Source organism: Pinus tabuliformis, chromosome 1_2, assembly GCF_031772625.1.
Source record: "Pinus tabuliformis cultivar Carrire ecotype Pingquan chromosome 1_2, CPIR1, whole genome shotgun sequence".
Classification (NCBI taxonomy): domain Eukaryota; kingdom Viridiplantae; phylum Streptophyta; class Pinopsida; order Pinales; family Pinaceae; genus Pinus; species Pinus tabuliformis.
The window spans coordinates 846,737,592-846,765,460 of NC_142298.1; the positions used below are offsets into that span (position 1 = coordinate 846,737,592).

Genomic DNA, 27,869 nt, shown 5'->3' on the forward strand with positions numbered 1-27,869 from the left:
TCAAACAAATATAGATCTACAAAGTATCTAACAACTTTCAAAATTTATATGTTAGACTTCCCACTAGGGTTTCATACCAACCCTAGATTTCACACATGAGATTTAACAATCAAAACCAATCATAGCTCAATCAATAACATGACTAGCTTCCACTAGGGTTTGTTGAAAACCCTAGATTTTCTCAATCAAACATCAGCCACAACTAAAACTCAGATTTACCCAAATCTCAGATTATCACATTGTCATCATACATCAGAGATTTTCACTTCTACTAAGGTTTAACTCCAAAACCCAGGATTTCACAAATACTATCATCCTAGAGAAACAAACTTTGACTAGGGCTTAGTTCCAAACCCTAGGACTCATGACCATCGATAAACAGGTCAACTCATATATCTAGGACTCCATCATCATGTATAGGCATTTCATATCATGTGTTAGTCAACCCACTTTACAAATATCAATAAGGGTTAGACATATAACAAACTTGATCAGACTAGGGTTTGATTGGACAAACACACACATGCCAAGGATTTCATTTTTAAGACATTATAAGGGTCTTGCTTATACACTCTAGCAAACCCTAATGATCTAGGGTTTTAATACAAAACAAACCCTAAATTACCAATACTTCAAAGGTTCAGGATTTCAGACATTATCATTCAACCCTAACAAGTTAGGGTTTCCATAACCATACCAAAACCCCAAGCAAGACATCATCCAAGCATTAGTCAGTTACTTTAGAATTCATCAAAACATAAGATATTTTCTAACCCTAAGCAGATTAGGGTTTCACACATAATCATCGACATACCCTTAAGTTAGGGTTTTTACAATGAACCTTTCTATGGTTCCATAAGAGCAATCAGAGATATGAGGAGGGTAGATTTATCTAATGATGAATCACCCAATCAAGAATCTTTATGATTCAAGGAAGCTAGACAAAAAGATGTTAGTGATACAAATTTCAAAATAATATGAATGTACCTTTTATATTAAGAAGTTTTATAAGATGTATAGTCTAAGACATACCTGGAGATGTTCCTTGACAAACCTTGTAAGGATTCCTTGAAGTGTTCTCTTTGTATTAAGCCATGATCTTTTATACTTGTAATTCATACTTTCAAGCAAAACATGTGATACCAAGAACATGATTTAATTTTTCAAGTTAGATCTTCTATGTAACCATGGAGGATGGAATCATATGATATCGAAGATCAAGTTAATCATTCTCTCAATCAACATTAGGACTTTTACTTGACATCCTAGATTACTTGTAAACCCTAGAAGATAAGGATTAGGGTTCTAATATGTATGCTATCTAAGGATTACAATTTTTACCCTAGACTAGCTATAAACAAGGATTATATGAATAATTTAAGATAAGAGATATGAAAAATCTAAAAGATTATGAATATACGTACCTTGTGTTTACGTACCTCTGATTCGATAGCTTATTAGACTAGTTGCAATGACAATACTTACTTGATTTCTTTAAGCTGGTTCCTTATACTCGTACTATCATCTCAGATCCTCAAAGAGTGCTTTCTTTAAGTTGGTTCCTTTCATAGTCTTCAAATGAATGCTTTTAGATCTCGGATAATAGTGCTCAAAATTTTTGACCAGACTTGGATCACTTCATAGAAGTCATTTGAACTTCAAACTGTTCTTCAAGTGTAGGAGGACTGTTGTTGTTCTAGTAGTATGATGGTGATAATGATGAGCTCCTGCTCAATCCTTAAATGATGAACTTCTATCTGTAGTGAAGGTTCCCTTAAATTATTTAACTAAGGAGGCCTTAGACATTTGTTTGTCTTGGATGCTTCAATCTACTCTTGATAATGAGTTCGATCTCAGACAGTGACTTTTCTTCAATTCCAAAACCTTCTTGCCAATAAGGTGATTTTCAACCTTCTTTCACCATAGCTCTGATACCATGTTGAGAAATCCAAAGAGTGGCAAGTTAATCAATTTCTCTTATTATGACATTATCTTGTGATGTTTCATTATTATTATTCTTTCATTCGATTTATCTTTTCCTTATCATGAAGACTAATGCTAAGCAACAAATAGAAGAGGACACAAGATGTAGGCACGCAGCTAGGGCAAAAACCCACTCTAGGGGAAAACCTAGTCAAAATTCTTTCTTCAGTAGATTAAAAAACATGATGAGTTGACCAAGACCCTCATAACCTAGACCAAAGACTACCTCCATCCATCAAGTCAACCTTGTCATGTCATATGGTAGTCTAATCATTCTTCATTCCTATAGCAGTCAGCGTTCTTCACACTTCGTTTCCACTTCAGTTGAATCTTGGCCCTTTAGTCCTGTGGTGACGACGTGAACTTGGATCTCTGCAATTGTACCAGACTTGCATCACTAGCACTGAACTTATATCACTGCAATAGCATCGAGCACCGAACTTATTCATTTTAATAGCACCGGACTTCTTTACTGTGATATCACCGAACTTCTTCATTGTGATATCACCGAATTTCTTCACTATGATACTATTGAACTTCCTCACTATGATATCACCGAACTTAATTTTTGAAGATGATCCGAATTTACTTACTGTGATTTGCACTGAAATAATTCCTGTGATATCCGTACTTACTTCAGAGGTCTCACAAAATCTCCTTTTTGAAATTAATTTGAACTACTTCATTGTAATAACACCGAAAAACTTCTCTCTAAAATTCTTATCCGAATGTTGTCCTCTTGTATTCTGAGCGAAGTCTTTATGCTTGTATATATAGTTGTTTGTCCATCATAAATGAGCCGACATGAGTTCTTGAATAGAAGTATCTCTATATTAGGCCGACATGAGTTCATTGAGGGAAGCCGACTTGATGATGAGATCGACAGCAAGGAGACTTTGACCAAACAAACTTTGAATTTTTTACTCAAGTAAACAATCCTAAAGCCTACAATGGAGGCTTGACCTATAACAATTGACCCAAGCATTAAACCCATGCTTTAATAAGTCAATTAAATTAATAATATAATTTGTTTTGCTTTCTTTTGATAAATATTACATTTTGACTCAAGTATAATTTATGAAGACCAATCCTAGTTACATTCTTCAACACATTGCTCATGGCTATTGCTTAACAACAAATAGGTGGCTTGTGCTCGACAAATTGAAGAATAATGCAAGATATTATGCGACATAAACAAGCACGTTAGGTAGTCTAATTAAAAGTTATGAGCTCCATCACTGTTAAGCATGCATGTTTGTCAAAGGAAAAGTGGCTAAGTATGCCATTGATTGAAGCTCCCATGATGCTTTATTTATTTCAAAGAAGGCCATGGAGGAGCGTTAAAAAGTTAAATGAAGGACCCCAAAAGTCATGATAGTCAAACAAAAAGAAAGGTCATTGATTGAAGATCAAAGTAAGAGGAAATTATAGTGAGCATTGAACAAGTAAATGCATAAAATGGATGAATCAATCACAGAGTGGGGGAAATGCAATCTTTGAGCACACACGAGAAAAAGGAAAATATATAATGTGTTGAAGTATATGAATGTCGGGCAAAGGGGCATATAGTTTGGTCATGTGCCCAGCAAAAAGGGCGTCGAGGTCTCATTCCACTACATTGAGGAATGGAACTCCACATCAACAAAGAAGGCATTGTTGGTTTTCCTAACAAAGTGGAAGGGCCACAAACGAAAGGAATGGAGAAAAAGGAAACCAGGTAAAGGTCCACTTGCTCAATGACCCTATGTTGAATGAATAAGAAACAATGGGTATCATTCAAGCCCTGAGCAAAATGAAAGACTAATCCCCTAAAAAGAGGAGAACTGATGTATCTTGCAAAAAAGGGACATGAGAACAAAGTGCATGTTGTGGGTAAGGTGGTGTTAGACAAGTGTAGGAATGTGTGGATGTTTGATTCCCTTAAATCAATGATGCTCATAGAAGCAAGTTGAGACAATGGAGAGACTTAGGCAACCCCACTAGTACATATGTGGACCAACCAACCACTATCATATAACACTAGGGCCCATGTCTTGAAAGTGCATGTTGGCACATTTTTTCCATCTTAATTTAAATGGATAAAGCAAGGCTCCTTGATCCAATCCCCTTCATTGGAAGGAGTGCAGGGGACCAAGTGAGCACAACCTAAGACAATCATTTATATGTCTCATATGCTCAAGATGTCTAACAATGTGCTCATGACTATTGTAATCGAAATGAAAAGGGGGATCTCACTGAATATTGACAGTCGAACAAGAAGTTCCATAGCCTTTCTGCTTCCCATCTTTGGACAACAATGTGATGAATATTTTCAAAAACAGTAGTTGGACTTCTACAAATGCTCCAAAGTCCTACCAAAACCCTTGTTATACCATCCAACGCAACTCCTGTACTCAAAATCTCAGGTACTAACCCTTAAACTACTAACCCTAATTTGGCCTTATTAACCCTTAAATCGCTAAAATCTTAACCCCTGACCCCTTACACCTTGTATCCCTAAACCTTAAACCCCTTGACCCCTAAACCCTAATTAAAATCTACATCTTATGTCTACTTCTTTTCTTAACTTACTCTCAATTTGTTGGGTACATAGAATATATCCATAACGAAAAAAGAATACACTAATCTTCTTTTACATTTAACATATAAGCATTTACAAAAACAATCTGCAATATAAAGAAATATAATGAATAACTTATCAAGGGATGATATTCATGCCCACCTTCAAGGTGTCCATACTTTCTACAATGTATTTTAGTTGTTTTTGTTAAAACTCTTTTCATTTATAGCCCATGCATTCTTTACAAGGGCAATAACATTTTTGATCACCCAAAGCCTCCAATGTAGATCTCACGTCTCATTGTCCTCTTGGAGGAATGTTATGTGACATTTTTCCTTACATAACTTTCAATGATGTTTATCTTAAAAAATAAACCTCAATAGTGTTTAACTATTTGTAATGCAACTATTGTAATATGACCAAAAAATAACCATTTCATTGGACTTTCAATGGTCATTGACCAAGAGATGTTGTCTAATTGGAAAAATATTGACTTTGTCAAACGTCGATATTCCAATAAATAGATAATTGACCTGGTCAAACTTTGATATTTGACAAACATTCATTGTTGTCCCATATTTGATAAACAAAATTATCGTCGAATATTTGACTAACATGTCATTAGATATCCGACAATAATTGTGTTTGTTGGATATCCAACAAATGTTGGGGCTTTTTTTTTTAAAATATATAAAAACTATTTGCAAGTAAAATCTGACATTATGACCAAACTATTGGAGTACGACATCATATTTTCCACCCATATGTAATAATGGGGTTTAGGGGTTAGGGGTTAAGGGTCACAGGTTAAGAGGATAAGGCGTTAGGGATTAGGGGTTCGTGGATCTTAGGTTAGGGGTTAGTGGCTTAAGGTTTAATGGGTCAAGGGGTTTATGGGTTATGAATTACAAGTGTAGGGGTTAAGGTATTATGGCTTGGGGGTTAAGGGGATATGGAATTTAGTGGTTATGGTTAAGGGCTTATGGGTTGTGATAATGGGGCCCCTAATCTCCTTATCACCACTATTGGGGGTTCCCTTATCAATTGCTCTCATTTCCTTCCCTCAGGTCCCTTAGCCCATATGAAATTAGGTCCTAAGCGACCTTCTCATTCTCTAATGCTAGGATTATATATCTTACTAAACCATGTTGGACCTCCCCTTGCCCCATTCAATACACAACAAGATCCTCCTCCCACCTCTTTGGTCATACCATTTAATTTCTCCTAATGTTATGAACCCCCAAATTTGGTCCCAATGCCCCTACAACTACACCCTTGTGCCCCCTTGGCTAAGGGCTTAAATGCATTAGGGTTTGTGGATTGTGATAAGGGAGCCCCTAATCCCCTTATCAAAACTATTGGGGGTTCCCAAATCAACTTCAATTGCATGATACAGGAGAGGAATTGAGAGAAAAATACAATGAACTTGGAAAATTGAAAGCAATTGTTGAAGAATTAATGGAATGAAAAGCTACCATGGAGGTGGGGAAATAAAATGGAGTGAATCCAAAACCATCCAACAATGTAAGAATTACTTGTGTATACTATTTAATTATTTATATATGTTTGACCTATGTTTGACAATAAGGTTGAGTTTGACCTTATGTTTTCTCCTCTTAATGTATCTTCTAGCCCCACATATGTTGAGAGTATAGTGTAATTCTTTTTAGAAGCAAGCCTTTCCTAAAGAATGAGGCAATATTCTCACTAGATGCAAAAGGGAGATCCAATTGTAAGATGACCTTGGTCAGCTTTGTATTCAAGGCACAAAAAAGGGGGTCAAAAATGGATGAACCTAGATATGGATAGCTTGAAGATTGAACCATTAATGTAGTTGAGGACTGCTTGTGTCAGTTTTGAATAGACTTGGAGCAAACTTGGGGAATTTGAATGTTGTTTTGAGCATGTTATGGACAAAACCTTTGAGAAATATTGTAGACTTGTATGGGACTGTTACCCATACATTTGGTAAGAGAATGGACTAGTGTTAAAGGATGATCACAACTAAAGGGACATCCTTATATCCTCTTTTTCTTTTGCTTGGACATGAATTATGTTTGGGTCATGCATGGAGATGAACCTTATTTTATTCCTACGAACTTAGATGCATTTGTGGACATTAGACCGTATTGTTTCCCTTTGAAAGAAAATACGTGGAGGATATTTGGGGGAAATGTGATTGTCCATAAAATGTAGATCATATTTGGGGACCTTGTGGCTCATTTCCTTGGACGTCCTTGGAGGTCTTATTTGGAGGTGTTTGTGGACAAAAACCTAATATGACTAAGAAGATTAGTGTTGGAGCACCTATGGTTTGGGAGAAAGGTTTAGGTGTTCTAGGAGTTAAGGTGTTTAGGAGTCAGGGGTTAAGGGTTAGGGGGTTGAAGGCCATGGGGTTGAGGTCTAGGGGGGTTAGGGATTAGATGTTAATAGCTTAGTGGTTAAGGGTTAAGCATCAAGGACTTAGGGGCCAGGGGATTTATGGGTTAAGCACTTAAGGGTTACGAGATTTTGGTGTTAGCGAGTTAGGGGTTAAGGGATTTAGAGGTTAGAGGTTAAGGGTTAAGGGTTCAGGTTTAAGAGGATAAGGGCTTAGAGCTTAGGGGGTTCAGGGAGTCTAAGTTAGCGTTAGGGGTTAAGGGGTTAATGGGCTATGAGATATGAGTGTAAGGGCTAAGGAATTATGACTTTGGGGTTAAGGGGATAGGGGTTTTAGTCGTTATGGGTTAAGGGCTTATGGGTTGTGATAATGGGGCCCCTGATCCCCTTGTCAAAACTATTTGGGGTTCCCTTGTCAATTTCTCTTGTTACCTTCCCTCAAGCCCCCCTAGCCCCCATGCCATGAGATCCTAAGGCCCCTTCTCATTCTCTAATGCTAGGATTATAGACCTCAATAAACCATGCTTGAACCTTCTCACTTCTACCCATCCATGCTATCCTTATGGCTCCTTCCCTTGTTCGATATATCAAAAGATCCCCCTCCCACAAAATTTGTGAGAATTGAGCATTTAGAGGCGATAATTTAACAACCACCTCTAAAAGCATAATTCTAGTGACTTTTGGGTGGGGGGAGGGGGGTTTGTCCAAAATTGCCTCCAAAAGTTACATTGTTGCGACTTTTAAGGGTCATTCAACGATTCTAAGTTAGGGGTTTGGGGTTAAGGGGTTAATGGCTTAGGGCTTAGGGGATTAAGGGGTTAATGGCTTAGGGCTTATGGGATCAAGGGGTTAATGGGTTAGGAGTTATGAGTGTAGGGGTTAAGGGATTATTGTTTGGTCGGTAAGGGGATAGGGAATTTAGTGGTTATGGGTTGTGATAATGGGGCCCCTGATCCCCTTATCAGAACTATGGTCCCCCTATCAATTGCTCTCGTTGCCTTCCCTCTAGGCCCTCTAGTCCCTATACCATGAGGTCCTAAGGCCTATTCTCATTCTTTAATGCTAGGATTATAGATCCTAGTAAACCATGCTTGGACCTCTCACTTCTACCCATACATGCTACCTTTATGTCCCCTTTGCCCGTTCAATACACCAAAAGGTCCCCTTCCACCAAAATTCATGAGAATTGAACATTTGGAGGTGGTCATTCAACAACCACCTCTGAAAGTTTAATTCTAATGACTTTTTTTTGTGTGGGGGGTGGGGGGGGTTGTCCCAAATTGCCTCCAAAAGTTACATTGTCGTGACTTTTAAGGGGGATGTCAAAAAACTCCCCTTAAAAGTCACAAGAATTGAACTTTTGGAGGCGTTTTTGGACAACCCCCCAAAAAAGTCATGAGACTTGAACTTTTAGAGACAATTGTTAAGTCACTGCCTCCAAATGTTCAATTCTCGTGACTTTTTTTCTGGGGGCGTTCAAAAATCGCCTCCAAAATTCAAATGCTCGTGACTTTTCAATTTTCATGACTTTCTGGGCAGGTTTTCAAAAAATTGCCATGAAAAATATATTTAGGGGCATTAATTTAAAAACCCCCTCCAAAAGTCATGAGAAAAAACTTTTAGAGGTGGTTGTTAGAAACCCCCCCGAAACAGTTCAAATTTTCATGACTTTAGGGGGGTTTTAAATTACTGCCCCGAAATCCATAAAAACACTTTTAGAGGCTATTTTGGCAAGACCACTGCAAGCCAAACCACCACCCCTAAAGACGTTTTTTGTAGTAGTGTAGGTGTTAATACGTGCCAAGTGCCAAGTGTTAGTGCATCCTAAGTGCCAAATCTTCCTATGTTACTTCTCCTACTTTCCAATAATTGATCTCAAATAACTTTAATCTCAAACCATGCCAAAGCATGCATAGGTATCTCAACGCATGCCAAGCATGCTAAGACTTTCCAAGTGCTAACATGTGCCAAGTGCCAATGTGTTTCAAGGAGTGTTATGCATGCTATGGAGTGGCAAGGCATGGCGAAGAGTGCTAAGGTGTGCCAGAGAGTGCCAATGCATACCAAGGAGTGTTAGGGAGTACTAGGGCAACAAAAGGGAGCACTAGGTCAAACTGCATGGAAATGAATGAATATGAGGGTGTTCCAGGGAGTGTCAACAAGTGCTAGGTGTGCTAAGGAGGGAGTGACAAGGTATGCTAGGGAAAACTAGGGCATGTCAAGAAGTGCCAGAGTGTGCTAGGGAGTTCCAAGGTGTGCTAACATGTGCCAAATTGTGCTAAGGCATGCCAAGACATGCTAGGTGCTAAGGCATGCCAGAATGTGCAGGGTGCCAAGGTGTGCCAACATGTGTTAAGGAGTGTCCAGGCAACAAAAGGGAGAACCAAGATAAAATGCAAGGAAATGAACATATTAGAGGGTTAATAAGTTAGGACTTTACCTTTTTCAAAAGAGGCATGCTAGGCACACTAACAATAGGTTCCAGTACATCCCAAGTGCCAATATGTTCCAAGTGCTAATGTATGTCAATGCATCCCAAGGTGTTTTGGGGCATGTTAGGGACTACAGGGCATGCCAACACATGCTAGGGGAGTGCTATGTTGTGCTAGGGCATGCCAACATGTTCTTGGGCGTCCTAGTCATGGAAAGATGTTCTAGGTACAAATATGTTCCAAGACATGCGAAGTGCCAAGGAATGTTAGTGTGTGCCAAAGCATGTCAAGGTGTGTCAAGAGTGTTGAAGAGTGTGAGGTCTCTAGTTTTAATAGAATTGACTAAACTTTATTATGTATTAAATAATATGGTTCCTACACACACTAGTTGAACTTCATCTAAAGGGAATTTGCTAGATAATAAACCTAACAAAGATGAATAATGTGTTGACTCATAGGAAAACTATATTCTCATTACTTGAGGGAAATGATACACACTAATTACTTCTTAACAAATTGAGTGACTCTAACCACTATGAGCTTGGACATATAATGAAAAAGACTCCATAACAATGGTCTTAAATTGTTATCTTTTGACAAAAAATATAGCAAGAGTAACATAGCATCATCAAAAACTCATTGGAATGATCGATGATGATGAACATTTTTTGACCATCACCAAAAGTAACCAAAAAGATTGTCAGCAAGGGCCAATAAAAGATTGTCACTAGAAGTGTCACCAAAGAGAGAATTAGTGATGGGCCTTTAACAACACTCACGAAAAGTGTCATTGAAAATGGCTTTGGTGACAAACCTTAAAGGACCGTCACTATATGCACTTACAACAATGCCTTTTTAAGGATCGTCACCATATGCAACACTGGTGATGAACCTTAAAGGTCTGTCATAGGCATGACCCTTACCAATGACCTTTTTTTGTTGTAGTGAAGCTGTGGAAGGAAGTTGTGCAAGCTTGTGGAACGAAGTATTACCGAGGGTGGTACACCGTGGGGTATTTGTGTATTGAGGTTGTGTGTAGGTTGAAGGGCCGCAACTTGGTTATTTATTGGGTTTGGTTGTAGGTTGCTAGTTGAAGGGTTGTAACTTGGTTATTGTATATTTGTATTTGTGAAGGGTTATGGCAACGAACTGCTTGGAGCTCCTCCCAACCAAACCGAATTCGATTATAAACCGAATTTTTGTGTATTGAAGATTTATCATCAAAGAGCAGTTAGGAAATTGTTTTGGGAGTCCCCCCTCTGATTTACATAAGTGTTATTTATGTACATGATTCTTGTTGCTTATGATTGAATGTGATTATTGCTGAGCTTAATTTAATTGAAGTAAACTATAGTTGAAGTTAAGTTTTGAAGTGGCTATTGTAGTGAGATTTGATTGAACACCAATTTCGCAAGTATGAGATATCAGTCTCGGAATAGGGTACATGGGCTAGAGGCATGGTATGAGCATTAGTAAACTCAAGTTGGTTTCGCCATTGAGGAGAAAGTGCGCTAGTGCCAAACACCTCAGGGGACTCAGGAAGCTCATAGCTCAGAGGTGCGCCCTGGTGGCGTGACACCCAGATTTTGAGGCTAGACATTGGCTTGCCTGAGGGAAGTTATTTCTAGGAGGGAAACCTCACCATGTTTTGAGGCTTATACCATGCCTTTGGGAGGGATATTGAACCTCTTGATCCTAAAATATTTCATCCTTTGGGAGACGACCCTCTATCTTCGATGGTTTTGTTTACATTTGGCATACCTTTCTTATTGTCTTAGTCTCCTTTACCTTGTGGATGTCAAGTAGAATTTTTCTAGGCTAAGGAGTTGGTGTTGCCTTTGCCTCTACTTGAGCCAACCCAAAAATATTATCAGTGGAGGTATATAGCTTGCTTGGGCAATGAGATTACCATGTTTGAATTTTTAGCATGCAATAGTAGTCTCCCACTTTTGAATCATTCATGGCAATGGCGGGAATTAGTCTTTTCCATTTTTTTCTTTTTGCCTCTCTCTATATTTTCTCGTTTTGTCAACTCTATTTTTGGTCACCTCACTAGTGATTGATTCCCTCTAAGTCATTGTCATGAGTAGGGCCCAACTTGAGATACTTCTTCCTAGATGGTTCTAGTCAACATGCTCCTTCCTCCTTGTTACTTCCTTGGAATGTTGGTTTTGGTTGTTGCATCTTGTAGACTACAACTATGGGATTGCTTAATCATTTATCCAACACATCCTTCCTCTAATCTTTTGCTCCTCGACTTAGCTAGTACCACCCTAGTGTCGCAACAAATTTTCTCTCAGACTATATCGACCTTTTTCTATTGCTTTCATTTTTCTTTTCTCATTCTCTCAACATCTACATACTCATGTTGGATATTTTATCTTCACTATTACGTCACTGGCTCATCATGACTCACACCTTTTCTTGTTTTGTGCTAGCATTGTCTCATGTAGCCTTTGCTTTTTCCTCTCGAAATTCACTTTTCCTCATGCTAGAGCTACCATGGTGATTGTATTTCCAAATCTTTCCTTCATTGGTGCTTCACCAGTCTTCGTATCTCTTGCACCCTAGGTAGCTACACGTGGCCATAGCTATCTCGTAGTTTCATAGCTATTTATGAACTTTGCCATTGTAGATGCCTTTTATTTCCATCTATTTTGCAACTGACGAGGTCGCTTGGATGATTATTAGGATATATTCTTACCTTGGAAGCCCCTCTTTTGGACTTATAAACACTTTTGGAGTTGTCCACCTATTTAGCCCCTTTTCCTCCACACAAGTGGACGTCTGAACAGTAGTTTCATAGCTATTTCATGAACTTTTCCACTGTAGATGCCCTTTATTTCCATCTATTTTGCAACTGACGAGGTCGCTTGGATGATTATGAGGATATATTCTTACCTAGCAAACCCCTCTCTTGGACTTATGAACACTTTTGGATGATTTGTCCACCTATTTAGCCCCTTTTCACTTCACACATGTGGACGTTTGAACTTCTAGGGCCAAACATTGGCTTCGTTGAGGGAATTTATTTCTATGAGAACAATCTTACCATGTTTTGGGGCTTATCTCCAGCTTTTGGCACTTCACTTGTCTTCGTATCACTTGCACCATAGTTAGCTACATGTGGGCATAACTAGCTCTTAGTGTCATAGCTATTTCATCAACTTTGCCACTTTATATCCCCTTTATTTTTTAATTTGGAAATTTTTGCCTTTTATTTTTGATGGTGCTAAAGCAGTGTCAATACATCCCTTGTTTTCTCGTCTTGATTTTGTTCACCTCGTGTCCTTGCTAGGGAGTCAGTGTCACCTTCTACCCACCTAAAGATAAAACTCTAACATGACCATTGTAGGATTATAAACTATTTTGGTAGCGATGTTACCATTCTTATATCATTCGCATCCTTCAACAAACTGCAACACGAAGACACCTCTTTTGTTAATTTTTTTTTTATAATATTTATGACTATACTTCTTTGGTTTTTATGCATTTCACTTATGCTTGCTTCTTAACACCATTCCTATCTATTTTGTTAAGCATGTACCCACCTCTTATGGATTCAGCACGTTTTGGCCATGGACTCTTTGGACTGACTCTATGATTGTTCATGTGGTGTCACATTTCATAAGTCAATTTCATAAGTGCTAGTACACATATCCCAAGCCATTGGTCACATTATTCAAGGCACATTTGAGCAACTTTTGCATGCATGGGCATCCTTATTACATGCTAGGTGCTCAACTAGTGTCAATACCTCCCTTTTATTTCCTATTGATTTTGTTCACCTTCTATCCTTGCTAGGTAGTCGATGTCACCTTATCTCCTAGAGGTAAAACTATAACATAATCATGGTAGGATTGTATCTTATTTTGGTATTGAGATTACCATGTTCACATCTTTCACATCCTTCAACAAGCTCGCATCAAGACATCTTTTTTGTTCAGTGAATTATAATTATCGTAATTATAACTATTCTTCCTTGGCTTTTCACATTTCATTTATGCTTCTTTCTTTACACTACTGTTATCTACCTTTTTCAACATAGAATTCCCTTTTATATATTCAACACATTTTGTCTTGGAAATTTTGTAGATGATTCAATGATATTGTTCATGTGACATCACATTTCATGGGGCAATTTCATAGTTGACATGATAGTACACATATCCCAAGGCGTTGGTCACATCATTCAAGACCCATTTGGGCAGATTTTGCATGTATGCACATCCTCTTTTCATTCTACATTGAATATCCTTGAATGCCCTCCTATTTCATCATCTTTCTAGCTATTTTGTGTTGGATTAGAGCTCCAATCCCTTTGGAGGACACATATACTTGCTATTAGGGAACATGTGGCTTGATTATTTTTGACTTAGAGAAGGTCATTTCATCATTTGTGGAGGTCATGTGCATGATTTTGAGGGTATATTCTTATTTTCAAAACCTCTCGGACTTGTGAGCTATTTTGGAGGAGCTTTCAACCTATTTGGCCCTTTTGATTTGAGGCTAGACATTGGCTTTCTTGGGGTATGTTATTTTTTAGGAGGGCAACCTCACCATGTTTTGCGGCTTATACGATGCCTTCAATAGGTACACTGAGCCTCTTGATTGTAAACAACTTCATATTTTGGGGAATGTCCAGCGATTTTGCATGGTTTTTTGTACATTCAACATACCTTGCATATAGTATTAGTCTCCTTTACCTTGTGGATGACAAGTTACTTTCTTGTGCTTTTTCTAGTCTAGATCTAGATGGATGCTTTAGGATAGATATGAGTTTTTGTAGGTTGCATTTGAGTTTCCCGCCATAGAAACCCTAGACTTCTTGGTGGTTTGGAGGGATTTTGACTTGGAATATTTCATGGGAGGCTTTGAACACCCACTATACACCATCATGACATGCCCATTTTAACATAGGGCTTGTCAAGCCTATGTTATATTGTGGTGAAGCAATGTCAAAACAATTCAAAACAGCGTGTGACAGGGCAAATGATAGTTAGTCTTGCCTAATTTTCTTTCAATTTTTTTTTTTGGGTGAAATGATAGTATAATTTCCATCTACATGGGGCTTGTAGAAACCTATGTTATTTCCTGGTGAAGGTGAATTATTGTTAGGACAACTCGAAACAATTTGTGATAGTGGGAATATCAGTTATTGTTATCGTATTCCCTTTTAGTTTTATGGGGAATGCTAGTTAGCAGCCTCCATTTTGTTTCCTCCTAGTTTCTCATTTGTTTCCCTTCTTATTTAGATTTAGAGTTGGTGAATAGTATAGGTACCCATGTTGTTTGATTCAATGTTGCAGTAATCATTATCAGGATATTATCGGCGAGGGGAAAAAATCAGAAAAAATTGTAAAAATCGGGAAAAAATCAGTAAAAATATCAAAAATATTCATTTTTTTTAATATCTAAAGCATCTACAACATAAAATAAATACATTGACACATAAATATGATAAAATCACTAATATATAAGATGTGTAATATCATTTCTGGTGCTACATCACACATAACAGTAACAGTGAATCATGTCTTGAATAGTAAGTCCTGACTCCTAAGTCCCAACTCAGCCTCAAAATATCAACAAAAAATATAATAATGTATCTCATATCATGAGTCATAATGTCATATACAATGAAATGAACCAAATAATTAAAGTCTAATACTACTATTTCCTCTACCCCTCTAGATGTAGATGTCGGTGGAGTTGGCTGTGGACTCTGCTGTGCTCTAGAAGCTGAAGAACTAGGAGCTATAGGAGGTAGACCACGTCCTCTACTAGTGACAAGGGTAGCCTGGGTAGGTTGTGTCACCTCCTCCTCCTGTTGCTCCTCCTCATCAAAAAATTGGAGATTTATTTATTTATTTATTTTCCCAAAGATTTTTTCCCAAAAAATCGCGATTTTTTCGCAATTTTTTGTGAAAAAAAAATTAGCATAAAAATCGGGCAATAATATCGCCAAACTCAAAAAATCGCGATTTTCTGATTTTATCGCGATTTTCACAACATTGGTTTGATTAACTTCATGTTGTTTTTTATAGGTTTCTTAGACATTGCTACCTTGCCCATGCTATTACAAATTTGTTCAAAGGCTATTTCAACTATATTTAATATAATCAATAGCTACATTTAGCAAATCCCACCTAGGAGCAACATGCTTGTCAAGAAATTTATAGCTATAGAACTTTGAAGTTCATAAGTTCCATGCATTCTTGGAGATGGTATGAGATTGAGATTTGTGTAAGTGGTTCCATTTTATTCTTAATTATACCAAACCAAGAGTTGGTTGTGGTTCGAGACCAATTGTTACACTAGAATCAATATGGAACCTAGGGGAAATATGTGATGAATTTTCTCTTGTGATAGCCTCTTGTACATGTTGTGTCTTGGACTGTGGATAATCTAAGACTATTAATTAAGGTATTCCTTCTACTCAAACATATCTTTGAAGAAATCATTAACATATTTAGTGAGGATCTAAATATTCAACAAACAATTGTACACTTGTAATTTATGTATTACAGTTCTCATCTACTCGAATTTCTATTTACCATCGATAATGCCAATAAGACATACATTCTCGACTAAAAAAATTGTAATTTTCAGTAGATGCATCTAACCTTGTAGCTTTTCACAACTTGAACTTGGTCATTTATGAGCACCATCTATCTTTGATAGGTGTGTCTTGGACAGATGGATAGTCCAAGACTATCAATTAAGGTACTCCTTCCACTCAAGCATAGCTTAGAAGAAAATCATTAACCTATTTAGTGAGAGGATCTAAACCTTTTTGGCACATTTATTGACACCTTGCTGCAAAATCGTGAATGCAGTGGAATAGAATCATTGATCAAGAACAAATAATTCAATCAATTGGTTGATGTGCACAATTAGAGCAGATGCTACCACACCACAACACATAAATATTGTTGTTAGATTCACTCCTTGTACATGTAGACATTGAATGCATTCACTTTGGATCCCTTTGGGAATGAGTTGGATCTCATAGACTTCAGGTGGAGATTGTTCACCATTTTCCACATCCAAATAGGATTTGCCATATGTGCCATCTCCATGAGCTGGAGACAAAGGGTGCCCCTCATCTTTAGGTAAAGGATGCTACCGTCTCTGTAGGGGACTTGGGGTGCTTGCTTTCCACTTTTTTTTTTATTATTATTATTGTGTTAGAGATGCCTAGCCCTCTTGATAAAGGAGATTTTCAACCATAGATCTCGATTTTGGCATGCCCCACCTTGCCATGGGACTATTGAGAGGATCACCTTTTGTTGTTTGATCGAGGCAACAAGAGACAACGAGAGCCCTAGAGTTATTCATAACATGCAGTGGTGAGATCTTGGGTCTCTTTTCAAGATCACTCCATGGGAGATTGACTCATATCCTCGAGGTTGATTTAGAGGTGTCAAGCAAGACATTAGATCACACAAACTCCCATTGTTCAAATGGATCTAGAGTAGGGTAACAGCTTCATTTGTCAGATTACCTCCAGCATTAGTTGAGCATCCAGATATATATCTGTTGTTTCTTCCTTTTGACCTTGGATGGTAGGAGAGCAGGGGTCCCTCACAACTATGCCTTCCCTAGGATTGTTTAGTGATATCCCACCTTGTTGTTCAAGGACTTCGACAATGAGCCATTGCCTTGATTGGCCCTCTTTCCCTTGATAATCAGGCCTACGGGATGTCATCTTTGATGCCATCCACAACTCTCTCTCTCTCTCTGCATCAAGATGTTCAGTTTTTGAGTCTTGGGACTCTTACTTTCTATCAATGCCCCTATAATATTGTTATATATCTTTTGGAGTTGGTTAGACCTAGTGATTAGCTTAGTTAGATGCTTTATCTACATTTCTCTTTTTCTTTATCTTTATGTATTTTGCTTTCAGCATTACCTAGGAGTTGGTTTGGCACTTTTGTGGTCATTTGGTGGATATTATAAATCTCAAGAAAGCCCTACTGTGATTTTACCTCCCCATTGTGAAGGCTTTTGTTCATACCTGTAACTATCATAGTTAATTTTCAATTTGAGTACTTTGGGAGTTCACATCAGTTTTCCTCTTGAAATTGTTCCTTGTCAATTGATGTAGAGAATCTTTGGCACTGAATAGCTTGTTATTAGATCACTGCCATCTGTAAAGTCCATCGAATATAAAATATAGCTTTGCTTTGAAATTTCAACATCTAATGCATAATTCACATGCCCAGAAGCTTTAAAATGTGTCATTCAGGTATTTTTCCACCCATTTCTCATCTTATTCTATTGTTGGGTATTGGATATTTGTAGGATCTGTGTAGCGTAGGATCTGTGAGTAGGGTACCAGTTTCATTTGTCAGATTACCTCCAGCATTAGTTGAGCATCCAGATATATATCTGTTGTGTCTTCCTTTTGACCTTGGATGGTAGGAGAGCAGGGGTTCCTCACAACTATGCCTTCCCTAGGATTGTTTAGTGATATCCCACCTTGTTGCTCAAGGACTTCGACAATGGGCCATTGCCTTGATTGGCCCTCTTTCCCTTGATAATCAGGCCTAGGAGATGTCATCTTTGATGCCATCCACAACTCTCTCTCTCTCTCTCTCTCTCTCTCTCTCTGCATCAAGATGTTCAGTTTTTGAGTCTTGGGACTCTTACTTTCTATCAATGCCCCTAGAATATTGTTATATATCTTTTGGAGTTGGTTAGGCCTAGTGATTAGCTTAGTTAGATGCTTTATCTACATTTCTCTTTTTCTTTATCTTTCTATATTTTGCTTTCAGCATTACCTAGGTGTTGGTTTTGCACTTTTGTGGTCATTTGGTGGATATTTATAAATCTCAAGAAAGCCCTACTGTGATTTTACCTCCCCATTGTGAAGGCCTTTTTTCATACCTGTAACTATCATAGTTAATTTTCAATTTGAGTACTTTGGGAGTTCACATCAGTTTTCCTCTTGAGATTGTTTTTCTTGTCTTTCTTGTCAATTGATGTAGAGAATCTTTGGCACTGAACAGCTTGTTATTAGATCACTGCCATCTGAAAAGTCCATCAAATATAAAATATAGCTTTGCTTTGAAATTTCAACATCTAAGGCATAATTCACATGCCCAGAAGCTTTAAAATGTGTCGTTCAGGTAATTTTCCACCCATTTCTCATCTTATTCTATGGTTGGGTATTGGAGATTTGTAGGATCTGTGTGTAGCGTACCTCCATGGCTTTGCTGCATTTCACGACAGATTTGTCAAATTCTTTGTAATCTTTAGCTTGAGTTCCTTGAATCTCTCTGTTAAGGAAATGTCAAAGGTGCTCAATTTGCAATTAACTTTTTGCATCATATCGCAATGCTCTTTTGTTGTTTTTTGGGTTGGTATTAGTGTAGTACATCTGTATAATTTGAATTTTTAAAGTACATATCATTTTTTTTTGCTTTGATAGTTAAAACTGAGAAACAGAGGGCTTCTCTGCAGACTACACTCAATATCCTGATTATTTTTTTAGTGTAATACCTCTGTATAACTTGAATTTTTGAAGTTCATATCAACAAAAATATTTGCTTTGACTGTTATAACCTAGACACATGGGGCTTCTCTGCAGACTACACTCAATATATAACCTGGTTATTTGTTAGCTTTAAATGTGGGCAGTATCTCTATAATTCTTTGTTGTCAGCTGACATATTTCTATATTCCTCTAATAGAAGGCCATTTGCATTAAGTTACTGAGCTCACCAAAGTTGTACTATTAGACTTTTGTAAACTGGCAATATTTTCTGATTTCATGTTATTCCTCTTAAACAGTTTATTACGCAAAGTTTTCAAGTTGGGTAATTCACTGAATATGTAACTTCGTTATTTAATTTCATACATGAACAAGATCCATGATCATACATATACATGATCAAATATGAAATATGAGGTTTGATAATGTAATTCTACGCTTCAATGATGATTTTTAGTCATCCAAATTTAAAATAAGAATTTCATCTAAACAAAATTGAAATTCCTGTAGATAGAACAAGTAGGAGTATAATTCACCTAATATTATCAAAATAGGTGAATTATCTTTGAGCAATCTTGTAAAAAAGATTGATATTTTTTTTACTATGTTGAATAATAATGATGATCTTTCATTGGGAGACAGGCTTAAAACTGGTATGAAAGGAGCGTTAGGCCAAGTGCTCCTTTCAGTAAGATGGCAGGGGCAACCACTCAAATCATGCCCAAGAAGGTCTGTCTCGTGACAAGTTTAAATTCCCTGGTAGGCAGAAAGTTATAAGTTATTGTCAGCAGAAAATGGTATGCTAATCCACAAATTACTCGTAAACTTTTTACACTTAATTACGAGAGATCAAATAATTCATTGTTGTACTCATCTGTTAGGGGGCTCTCCAAGTATACCAGAGCTGACTACTTGAAGTCAGAAAACAAAATTATTCCTGGTGGTGTGAATGCCAAGGTGAGCGGAAGTGAATATACATTACTTTGTATATATTTATATTTGGAATGTTTAGTTGATTATTTTGTATTATTTTAATTATGAATGTTTAGTTGATTATTTTAATTATTTTCTTCCTACAGCTGCTTGGTTTATCGTACTCTGGGCAGGCATTCGTAAGCTCATATTTTCTTCCTACAGCTGCTTGGTTGTCGCGGCCAATCGTCCAACCGACACTCTGGGCAGGCATTCGTCAAGCCAGCTCATGATTCTTCGGCTGAAATAGTTGCTTAGTGCTTTGTTACATTTGATAAATGTAGAGCCTTAAAAGCTTGCCCTGTTCATAAGGTATAATCTGCATCATTTTTTTTAATGGCTCGAGTTTATCTCATTAAGATATTCGTTAGTGGGTCATTAGGTGGGGCATCTATCTACATCACGTGAATAATGATCATTCAAAGTTCCTTGGTTGTTTATTGCATGAAAGGTAAGTACACAGTTTGTGAGTGCATAACCAAGATATCATTGATGGTGGATCTCACGACCAAATATGGTGGGTGAAACTTTCAAAATGTGTTAAATTCAAGATATACTTACTTACATTTATGGATGGAATTTTTAGTAAACTCGTATATTACGAGGTGAATGTAATTTATAGAGGAAATGAACCAAATGCTAAACATATGGAACTAGTTAAATGCCCATCAATATTGGTGATGATTGATTGGGCTAACCACTTGTGCTTAAAATGTTTGGAAACATTATATTTGTCCTTGAAACACACCTACTACTCATAATTTACTCAAATGCCCAACAATGTTAACAACAATCAAGTGAGTTAATCCCTTATACTTGGCACATTTGGAAACATGTTATTGTACAATAATGCATTTAAGTGAAAATAATATCTATCTCAATTTTAAATTTATTAAATATGTAAAAGAATCCCAAATTTATTCAAAAAAAAATTAACAATAAACTTTTTTAAAATAATTTAATAATTCTATAAATATTACATAACTACTCAAATTTTAACTAGCAATTTAGAGTTTTAAAGGTGTTTAATTTTTTAAAAATTAATACACTATTCTAAAAATTATTGCCAAAGTGGAGTGGTGAGAAGGTAATCCAATTTTGAAAAATATGTTTAATGTTTAAGCATCCAATTTGAAAAGTTAATCTTCTCATGAAATGCAATATAATGATTGTAGAATAATTTACAATGATACTCATTTCTCATTAATATATTGCTAATTTCAATGGGGTTAAACATTCATTCAAAGAATCTCTCCAATGGGAACCATTGTTGTAAAAGCCAATAGAGAAAAGGAGGCCCATTATGGGCATCTCAGGTTAAATGGGTGACAGGGTTGTTGCATAGTGCATGGTATTCCAAATAGTATGAATGAGAGTGCTTGGAGCAGATCTAGGTTGGTTCTCCTTAGTGGGTCATTAGGTAGAGGCATTTACATCATGTGAACAATGTTCTTTCAAAGTTCTCCTTAGTTGGTTACTACATGAAAGATAAGTACACAATTTGTGAGCGCATAGTTAGAGATATCATGGATGGTTGATGAACTCTAGTGGGCAATCAGAGGGCCAATTGAATCAGCTCATTTGTTACATGCACAAAAACCAAATATGGGGGTACAACTTCCAAAATGTGATAAATTCAAGATATGCTTACTTACATTTACAGATGGAATTTTAGTAAACTCATCAATCTAGAATAATGTAACTTACACAAAGGGAATGAACCAAACGCTGAGCATATGGAACTAGTTAAATGCCAATTAACATTGGCAACGATTGATTGGGCTAACCACTCGTGCTTAAAATGTTTGGAACATTCTATCTATCCCTCAAACACACCTACTAATAATAACTCAAATGCCCAACAACATTAACAAGCAAATGAGTTAATCCCTTACACTTGAAATGTTTGGAAACATGTCATTGTCCACTTGAAATGTTTGGAAACATGTCATTGTCCAATAATGCATTTAAGTAAAAATAATATTTATCTCAATTTTAAATTTATTAAATATGGAAAAGAAACCCAAATTTATTCAAAAAAATTAACACTAAACATTTTTAAATAAATTTAATTATTTTATAAATATTACCTAACTACTCAGATTTTAATTAGCAATTTATAGTTTTAAAGGTGTTTAATTTTAAAAAAAATTAATACACTTCTAAAAATTATCCTCCAAGTGGAGTGGTGAGAAGGTAATCCGATTTTGAAAATTATGTTTAGTATTTAAGTATCCAATTTTGAAAAGCTAATCTCCTCATGTAATGTGATATCATCATTGTAGAATAATTTACAAATGATACTCATTGCTCATTAATATATTGCTATTTTTCATGGGGTTAAACATTCATTCCAGGAATCTCTCCAAGGGGGGGGTCGTACTTTCATATGAAGTACGAGAGGAATTGATAATTTAAGATTGACAAGTGAGATACATAGGCTTTTGCAAATTTCATATTCTTCTTGCAAATGTTGGGTAAAAATAAAAATAAATTCATGTCCAGAACTATAAAATGTTTTCAATTAGACTTGTTGAGTCCACCCAATTCTAAGAGACACCCTCAACATGTTGCTGCAAGACTCGGCATTGAATTCGAAAATTTGAGTTTAGTGTTTTCATGTTGGCGTTGTGTAAATTGCTTTGAACATTTCTTTTTCTCCAAATCTTATGTTCCATTTCATGGAGTATTTTCCATGTCTAAAAGCATCAATTTTTATTTTTATTTTCATAGTGGTAAGAACCACCTAACAGAAAAACATATTCATTTTAACCAAGAACACAACTAATACACGTTGCAACCTTTTCAGAAGCCTTTTTGTATCATAATGTGCCACTCAAACATGGTATATAACAACACCTTGAACATGAATGAATTTTTTTCTCCACTCATCAAATGTGAGGAGAATATGTCATTGAAATTTGCCTCTAACCTCTTTTTTGTCAAAATATATGGCATTAATTTTTTTTTTCATTACTAGGTCTGCCAAGTGTTGCGCTCTAGTTGGTGCAGATCTAGCCAACCAGGGCTTGCCCAAGTGTTGTGCCCTAGTTGGTGTTAATTTGGTCAACCAAGGCGTGCCAAGTGTTGCATTGTGGTTGGCCAACATCTTTGTCAAACTTCTTAAACCAAAATATTTATGAATCTAAACAAAGTCATTTATACTTCCTGAAATAACATTACTTGTTACTTCTTTTTCTATATCTAGATTACCATTCGCTAAATTTGGTAATACATAAGTTTGAAAAAAATTTCACAAAGCTTTAACATAAGTTAATTCACAATTGTATATAATTTTAATTCACAATTTTTTTCCCATAACAAAAATTGCATTAATATTAATTTTGAGTCGCACATTTTTTCCCCAAAAGAGCAATTGCTTCAACATAATACTTTGATTTGGGCTTAATTCACATTTTTTCCAAATTAGAGATTGCATTAATATTAATTTTAAGTCACACATTTTTTCCTAAAAGAGCAATTCTTCAACAAAATACTTTGGTTTGGGCTCCTCCTAAGTTATTTTATCATATTTGATCTTTTGAACAAAAAAACAACAATAAAAATGATAGTTTGGTACAATATCAAAAAAATTAACCAAAACTTGTGTATAGAAAATATGCTTTTATTAGTCCACGTCGGGGTGCGAGTAGGTATAATGGTCTCGGTGGGAACTAATCCAAAGACAGAGTAATAATGATGGCAAAGGTAAGGTGTCGGGGTGAAGACCCTCATTTATTTCCTGCATGTGAATGGTGGCAATGTGATGTTAAGGGATTTGAAAGGTATATGTTTCGATCAACAAATTTGGATTTGAAGTCTTGTTTCAGAACTGTTATGCGGTCGTCGGCTCTGGGTAAGAGGTTCCTCCAGGGCCTAGGTGTGGTTGTGGACGGGTGGCTCTTGCGCTTCCTCGCCTCTCAATCAATAAATGTTTGGTGCGGGTATGCTCTCTTAGTTACTTCTAATTCCCTCCCCTCTGGCATGGTTCTTTGTCATTGCATGAATATCATGATGGTTATTTCTAAATTGATAAGTGTGGCTAGTACTGAGGGCTCTTGGCTTGTTATTGAGGAAAGAATGGTTATACGTGTTTTCCTCCCTGTATCCCTGCCAATCTTTTTGTGTTCTTCAGAATTCTACTTTCTTTGATGGCTATGTACTCAGAAATTATTGTGGGGGCCTCATTTAGTGTTCTAGGTTTATGGATTTCTGAGCAATTAGCTTCATTAAAGCCAGCCCAACAGCTTTGGGTGATGTGGGTTAATTGTGTAAAGCACTACCTTGCCTGACGGAGAGATATGTGTTCAAAGGACTTCAGGGCTAGAAAGGCATTCACGTTTAGCCCTTTGGGATACGATTAGCTCATTGTCGTGGAGGAATATGGGTCTGCTATCTTAGTCGATTATTGTTGCTTTGTATTATGTCTGCTCATTGTTTTAGGGTTAAATCTTTTCTAGTCTAGTAAAGTTCTCGCGCCTTCCAGCCTCTCTGCGGACAAGGTTTCGGCTTGGTCAGGTGTCAGGAAGGGTGGTTCTGAGTTTTCTTGGTTTCGGCATTCTGCTTTGTTGGGTGGTTTGCAAGCCATTCTTATGGCTCGTCCCTCCTCGCAGAAAAGGAATAACGGTTAGGGAGCCTAGGCCCCGAGCCGCAACAATGGTCAAGGGCGAGGAGGCATCCAACCCCAGCCTCAACCAGCTAGGGGCAGAGGACGTCGAGGCTCAGTGGGGAAGTCTCGGGAAGCTGCTTTGGTATATTTCAGCACTACACCTCCACATGTTTGTCAATTGATCTCCAATTGGGAAACAAAGCTTAAGCAACACGCTGAGAACTATGATATAGACTTGGAGGACTGGAAGCATATAGTCCCAGAACGTGCTCACTCTCGTGGAAGATACACTTAGTACCAACAGAGAGTTTATCTCTACTGGCTTATGAAGAACATAGTGGCAAAAGCAATAGGATCTAGTTCTGTTAGGTCACCTAAACAAGAGTCTGAGTTGTAGGAATTCACATAGAATTTCAATTGATCCAGTGCCAAATTCAGCTCCAAAATGTTCGCCTCAGCCGGATTGAGAAGCACATCCCTCGTCTCCCTAAGAGAAGTTGTAGAGTTCTAACACTAAAGATCCAACACCTATTAATTCCTCTAATGAGTAATAGTTTGATTAGCATGGTCTTGTTTTTAAAATTTTTTGTGTAACTCATATGATGGGTTTATAGTCTTTATGCTTATGTTTTAGTTATATAGTTATTAGGTGAAACAAGGATATTTAGACCTACATGGCACTACTAGAAAGTTTGAGAACCTTTAGCTTTTGGATGGCTTACAATGTAGTTAGATGGTCAATAGACTCAGTTTCCCAGTGGGCGAGTTGAGGTTGTGTATGTAAACTTTGTCTTGTTTTTGAAAAGGAATAGAAAGCATCTGCCAAGCTTCTAAGAAAAAAAGGTGCTTTTATTAAAGAAAGAAACAGTAACAATTGCTTAGTTTAGAAGCAACAGATGCCATCACAACATAAAACCAATGATCGATTAGATAATGCTGAATGTCTACAAATTCCTGCAAAAAGTCATCCTTAACTCTATATCTCTGAAAATGGCGGACCTTCATAGTCCTGAAAATCCATGCAAGATATTTACCAAAAAAAAAAGTAGTCAACCAAACGGGGTTTGAATGAAGGGCTAAGCATTGTCGACACTCAAAAGAGGCGTTGTCTGGTGGTTAGATGAAGATGGCGTGGGCGTAGAAGATGGAAATGGTGTTGTATATATCCAGAGATTTTTCTTATTCATTCCTTCTTTCTTTCTTTCCTTGTCCCATATTTGGCTAAACAGGGCTGTCAAGTGTCACGCCCTAGTTGGTTAAGATCTGCCCAACTGGGGCTGCCAAGTGTCATAACCTGGCTGGTGTTGATCTAACGAACCAAGGGTTGCCAAGTGTCATGTCCTGGTAGGCTAAGTTTGGGCCAACCAGAGCTTGCCAAGTGTCACACCCTAGTTGGTTGAGATGGGGCCAACCAGGACTTGCCAAGTGTCACGCCTTGGTTATCCTACATGGGGCCAGCCAGGGCCTGCCAAGTGTCATGCCTTGGTTGGCCCAGATGGGGCCTGCTAAGTGTCATATGTTGGTTGGCCAATATTTGGTCAACCAGGTCCTGCCAAGTGTTAGGGCATGGATGGCCAAGATCTGGCTAACCAAGGCCTCCCAAGTGTCATGCCTGGTTGGCCAAGATCTAGCCAATCAGGGCTTGGCAAGTGTCACGCCCTGGTTGTCCAAGATCTGACCTACAAGGCTCTGCCAAGTGTAAGGTCCTGGTTGGATGAGATCTGTCCAACCAAGGCGTGACACTTAGCAGGCCTTGGTAGGCCATATCTTGGCCAACCAGGGCTTGCCAAGTGTCACACCTTGGTTGGCTCAGATCGGGCCAACTAGGGACTGCCAAGTGTCATGCCTTGGTTGGCTAAGAACTGGCCAACTAGGGCCTATAAAGTGTCATGGCTTAGTTGGCTCAGATGGGGCCAACCAAGGCCTGCTAAGTGTAATGCCCTAGTTGGTCGAGAATTGGCCAACCAGGGCATGCCACGAGGGGTTTCCAAGTGTCACGCTCTGGTTGGACGAGATCTGGCCAACTAGGCTTTCCAAGCGTCACACCTTGGTTGGCCGAGATGGGGCCAACCAGGGCCTGCCAAGTCTGATGCCCTGGTTGGCCCAGATCCGGCCAACCAGGGCCTGTTGAGTGTCACGCCCTGGTTGGTCGAGATCAGACCAACTAGGCCCTGCTAAGTGTCACATCCTAGTCCCAAATGGGGCCAACCAGGGCCTTACAAGTGTCACGTCGTAGTTGGTCCAGATGGGGCCGACCAAGACTTATCAAATGTAATGCCCTAGTTGGCCAATATTTGGTCAACCAAGTCCTGCCAAGTGTCGGGGCATGGATGGCCAAGATCTGGCTAACCAGGGCCTCGCAAGTGTCAGGCCTTGGTTGGCCAAGATCTAGCCAATCAGGGCCTACCAATTGTCACGCCCTGGTTGGCTAAGATATGGCCTACAAGGGCCTGCCAAGTGTAAGGCCCTGGTTGGATGAGATTCGTCCAACTAAGGTGTGACACTTAGCAGGCCCTAGTAGGCCATATCTTGGCCAACCAGGGCTTGCCTAGTGTCACACCTTGGTTGGCTAAGATCGGGCCAACTAGGGACTGCCAAGTGTCACAAGTGTCATGGCTTGGTTGGCCCAGATGGGGCCAACCAAGGCCTGCTAAGTGTAATACCCTAGTTGGTCGAGAATTGGCCAACCAGGGCATGCCACGAGGGGTTTCCAAGTGTCACGCTCTGGTTGGACGAGATCTGGCCAACTAGGGCTTTCCAAGCGTCACACCTTGGTTGGTCGAGATGGGGCCAACCAGGGCCTGCCAAGTATGATGCCCTAGTTGGCCCAGATCTGGCCAACCAAGGCCTGCTGAGTGTCACGCCCTGGTTGGTCAAGATCAGACCAACTAGGGCCTGCCAAGTGTCACATCCTAGTTGGCCCAAATGGGGCCAACCAGGGCCTTCCAATTGCCACGCCCTAGTTGGTCCAGATGGGGCTGACCAAGACTTACCAAATGTAATGCCCTAGTTGGTCAAGATCCCCCAACCAGGGATTGCCAAGTGTCACACCTTGGTTGGCCAAGATTGAGCCAACTAGGGACTGCCAAGTGTAATGCCCCAGTTGTCTAAGTTCAAGCCAACCAGTGACTGCCAAGTGTCATGCCCTAGTTGGTCGAGAGTGGGCCAACCAAGGCTTGACAAGTGTCAAACCCTAGTTGGCCAATATTGGGCCAACCAAGGCCTATTAAGTGTCATGCCTTAGTTGGCCAAGATTAGGCCAAACAGGGCCTACTAGTGTCATGGCCTAGTTGGCCGAGATAGGGCCAACCACGACCTGCCAAGTGTAATGCCCTAATTGGTGCAGATCTGGCCAACCACGACCTGCCAAGTGTAACACCTTGGTTGGCCCAGATTCGGCCAACAAGGGCGTGCCAAGTGTCATGCACTAGCTTG

The 27,869-nt window shown here is 38.4% G+C and overlaps 1 protein-coding gene across 1 annotated transcript in view; it reads left to right on the forward strand.

Moving 5' to 3' along the window:
* Nucleotides 1-20,394, forward strand: part of LOC149208593 (large ribosomal subunit protein uL16-like) — a 290,479-nt gene extending 270,085 nt beyond the window's left edge. Inside the window, exons 3-5 of the mRNA XM_089394102.1 lie at nucleotides 19,496-19,582; nucleotides 19,735-19,810; nucleotides 19,991-20,394. Coding sequence (XP_089250228.1) covers nucleotides 19,496-19,582; nucleotides 19,735-19,810; nucleotides 19,991-20,083 — 256 coding nt within the window. The 3' untranslated portion in view covers nucleotides 20,084-20,394. The remainder of the gene's footprint in view (nucleotides 1-19,495; nucleotides 19,583-19,734; nucleotides 19,811-19,990) is intronic.
* Nucleotides 20,395-27,869: the final 7,475 nt, after the last annotated feature.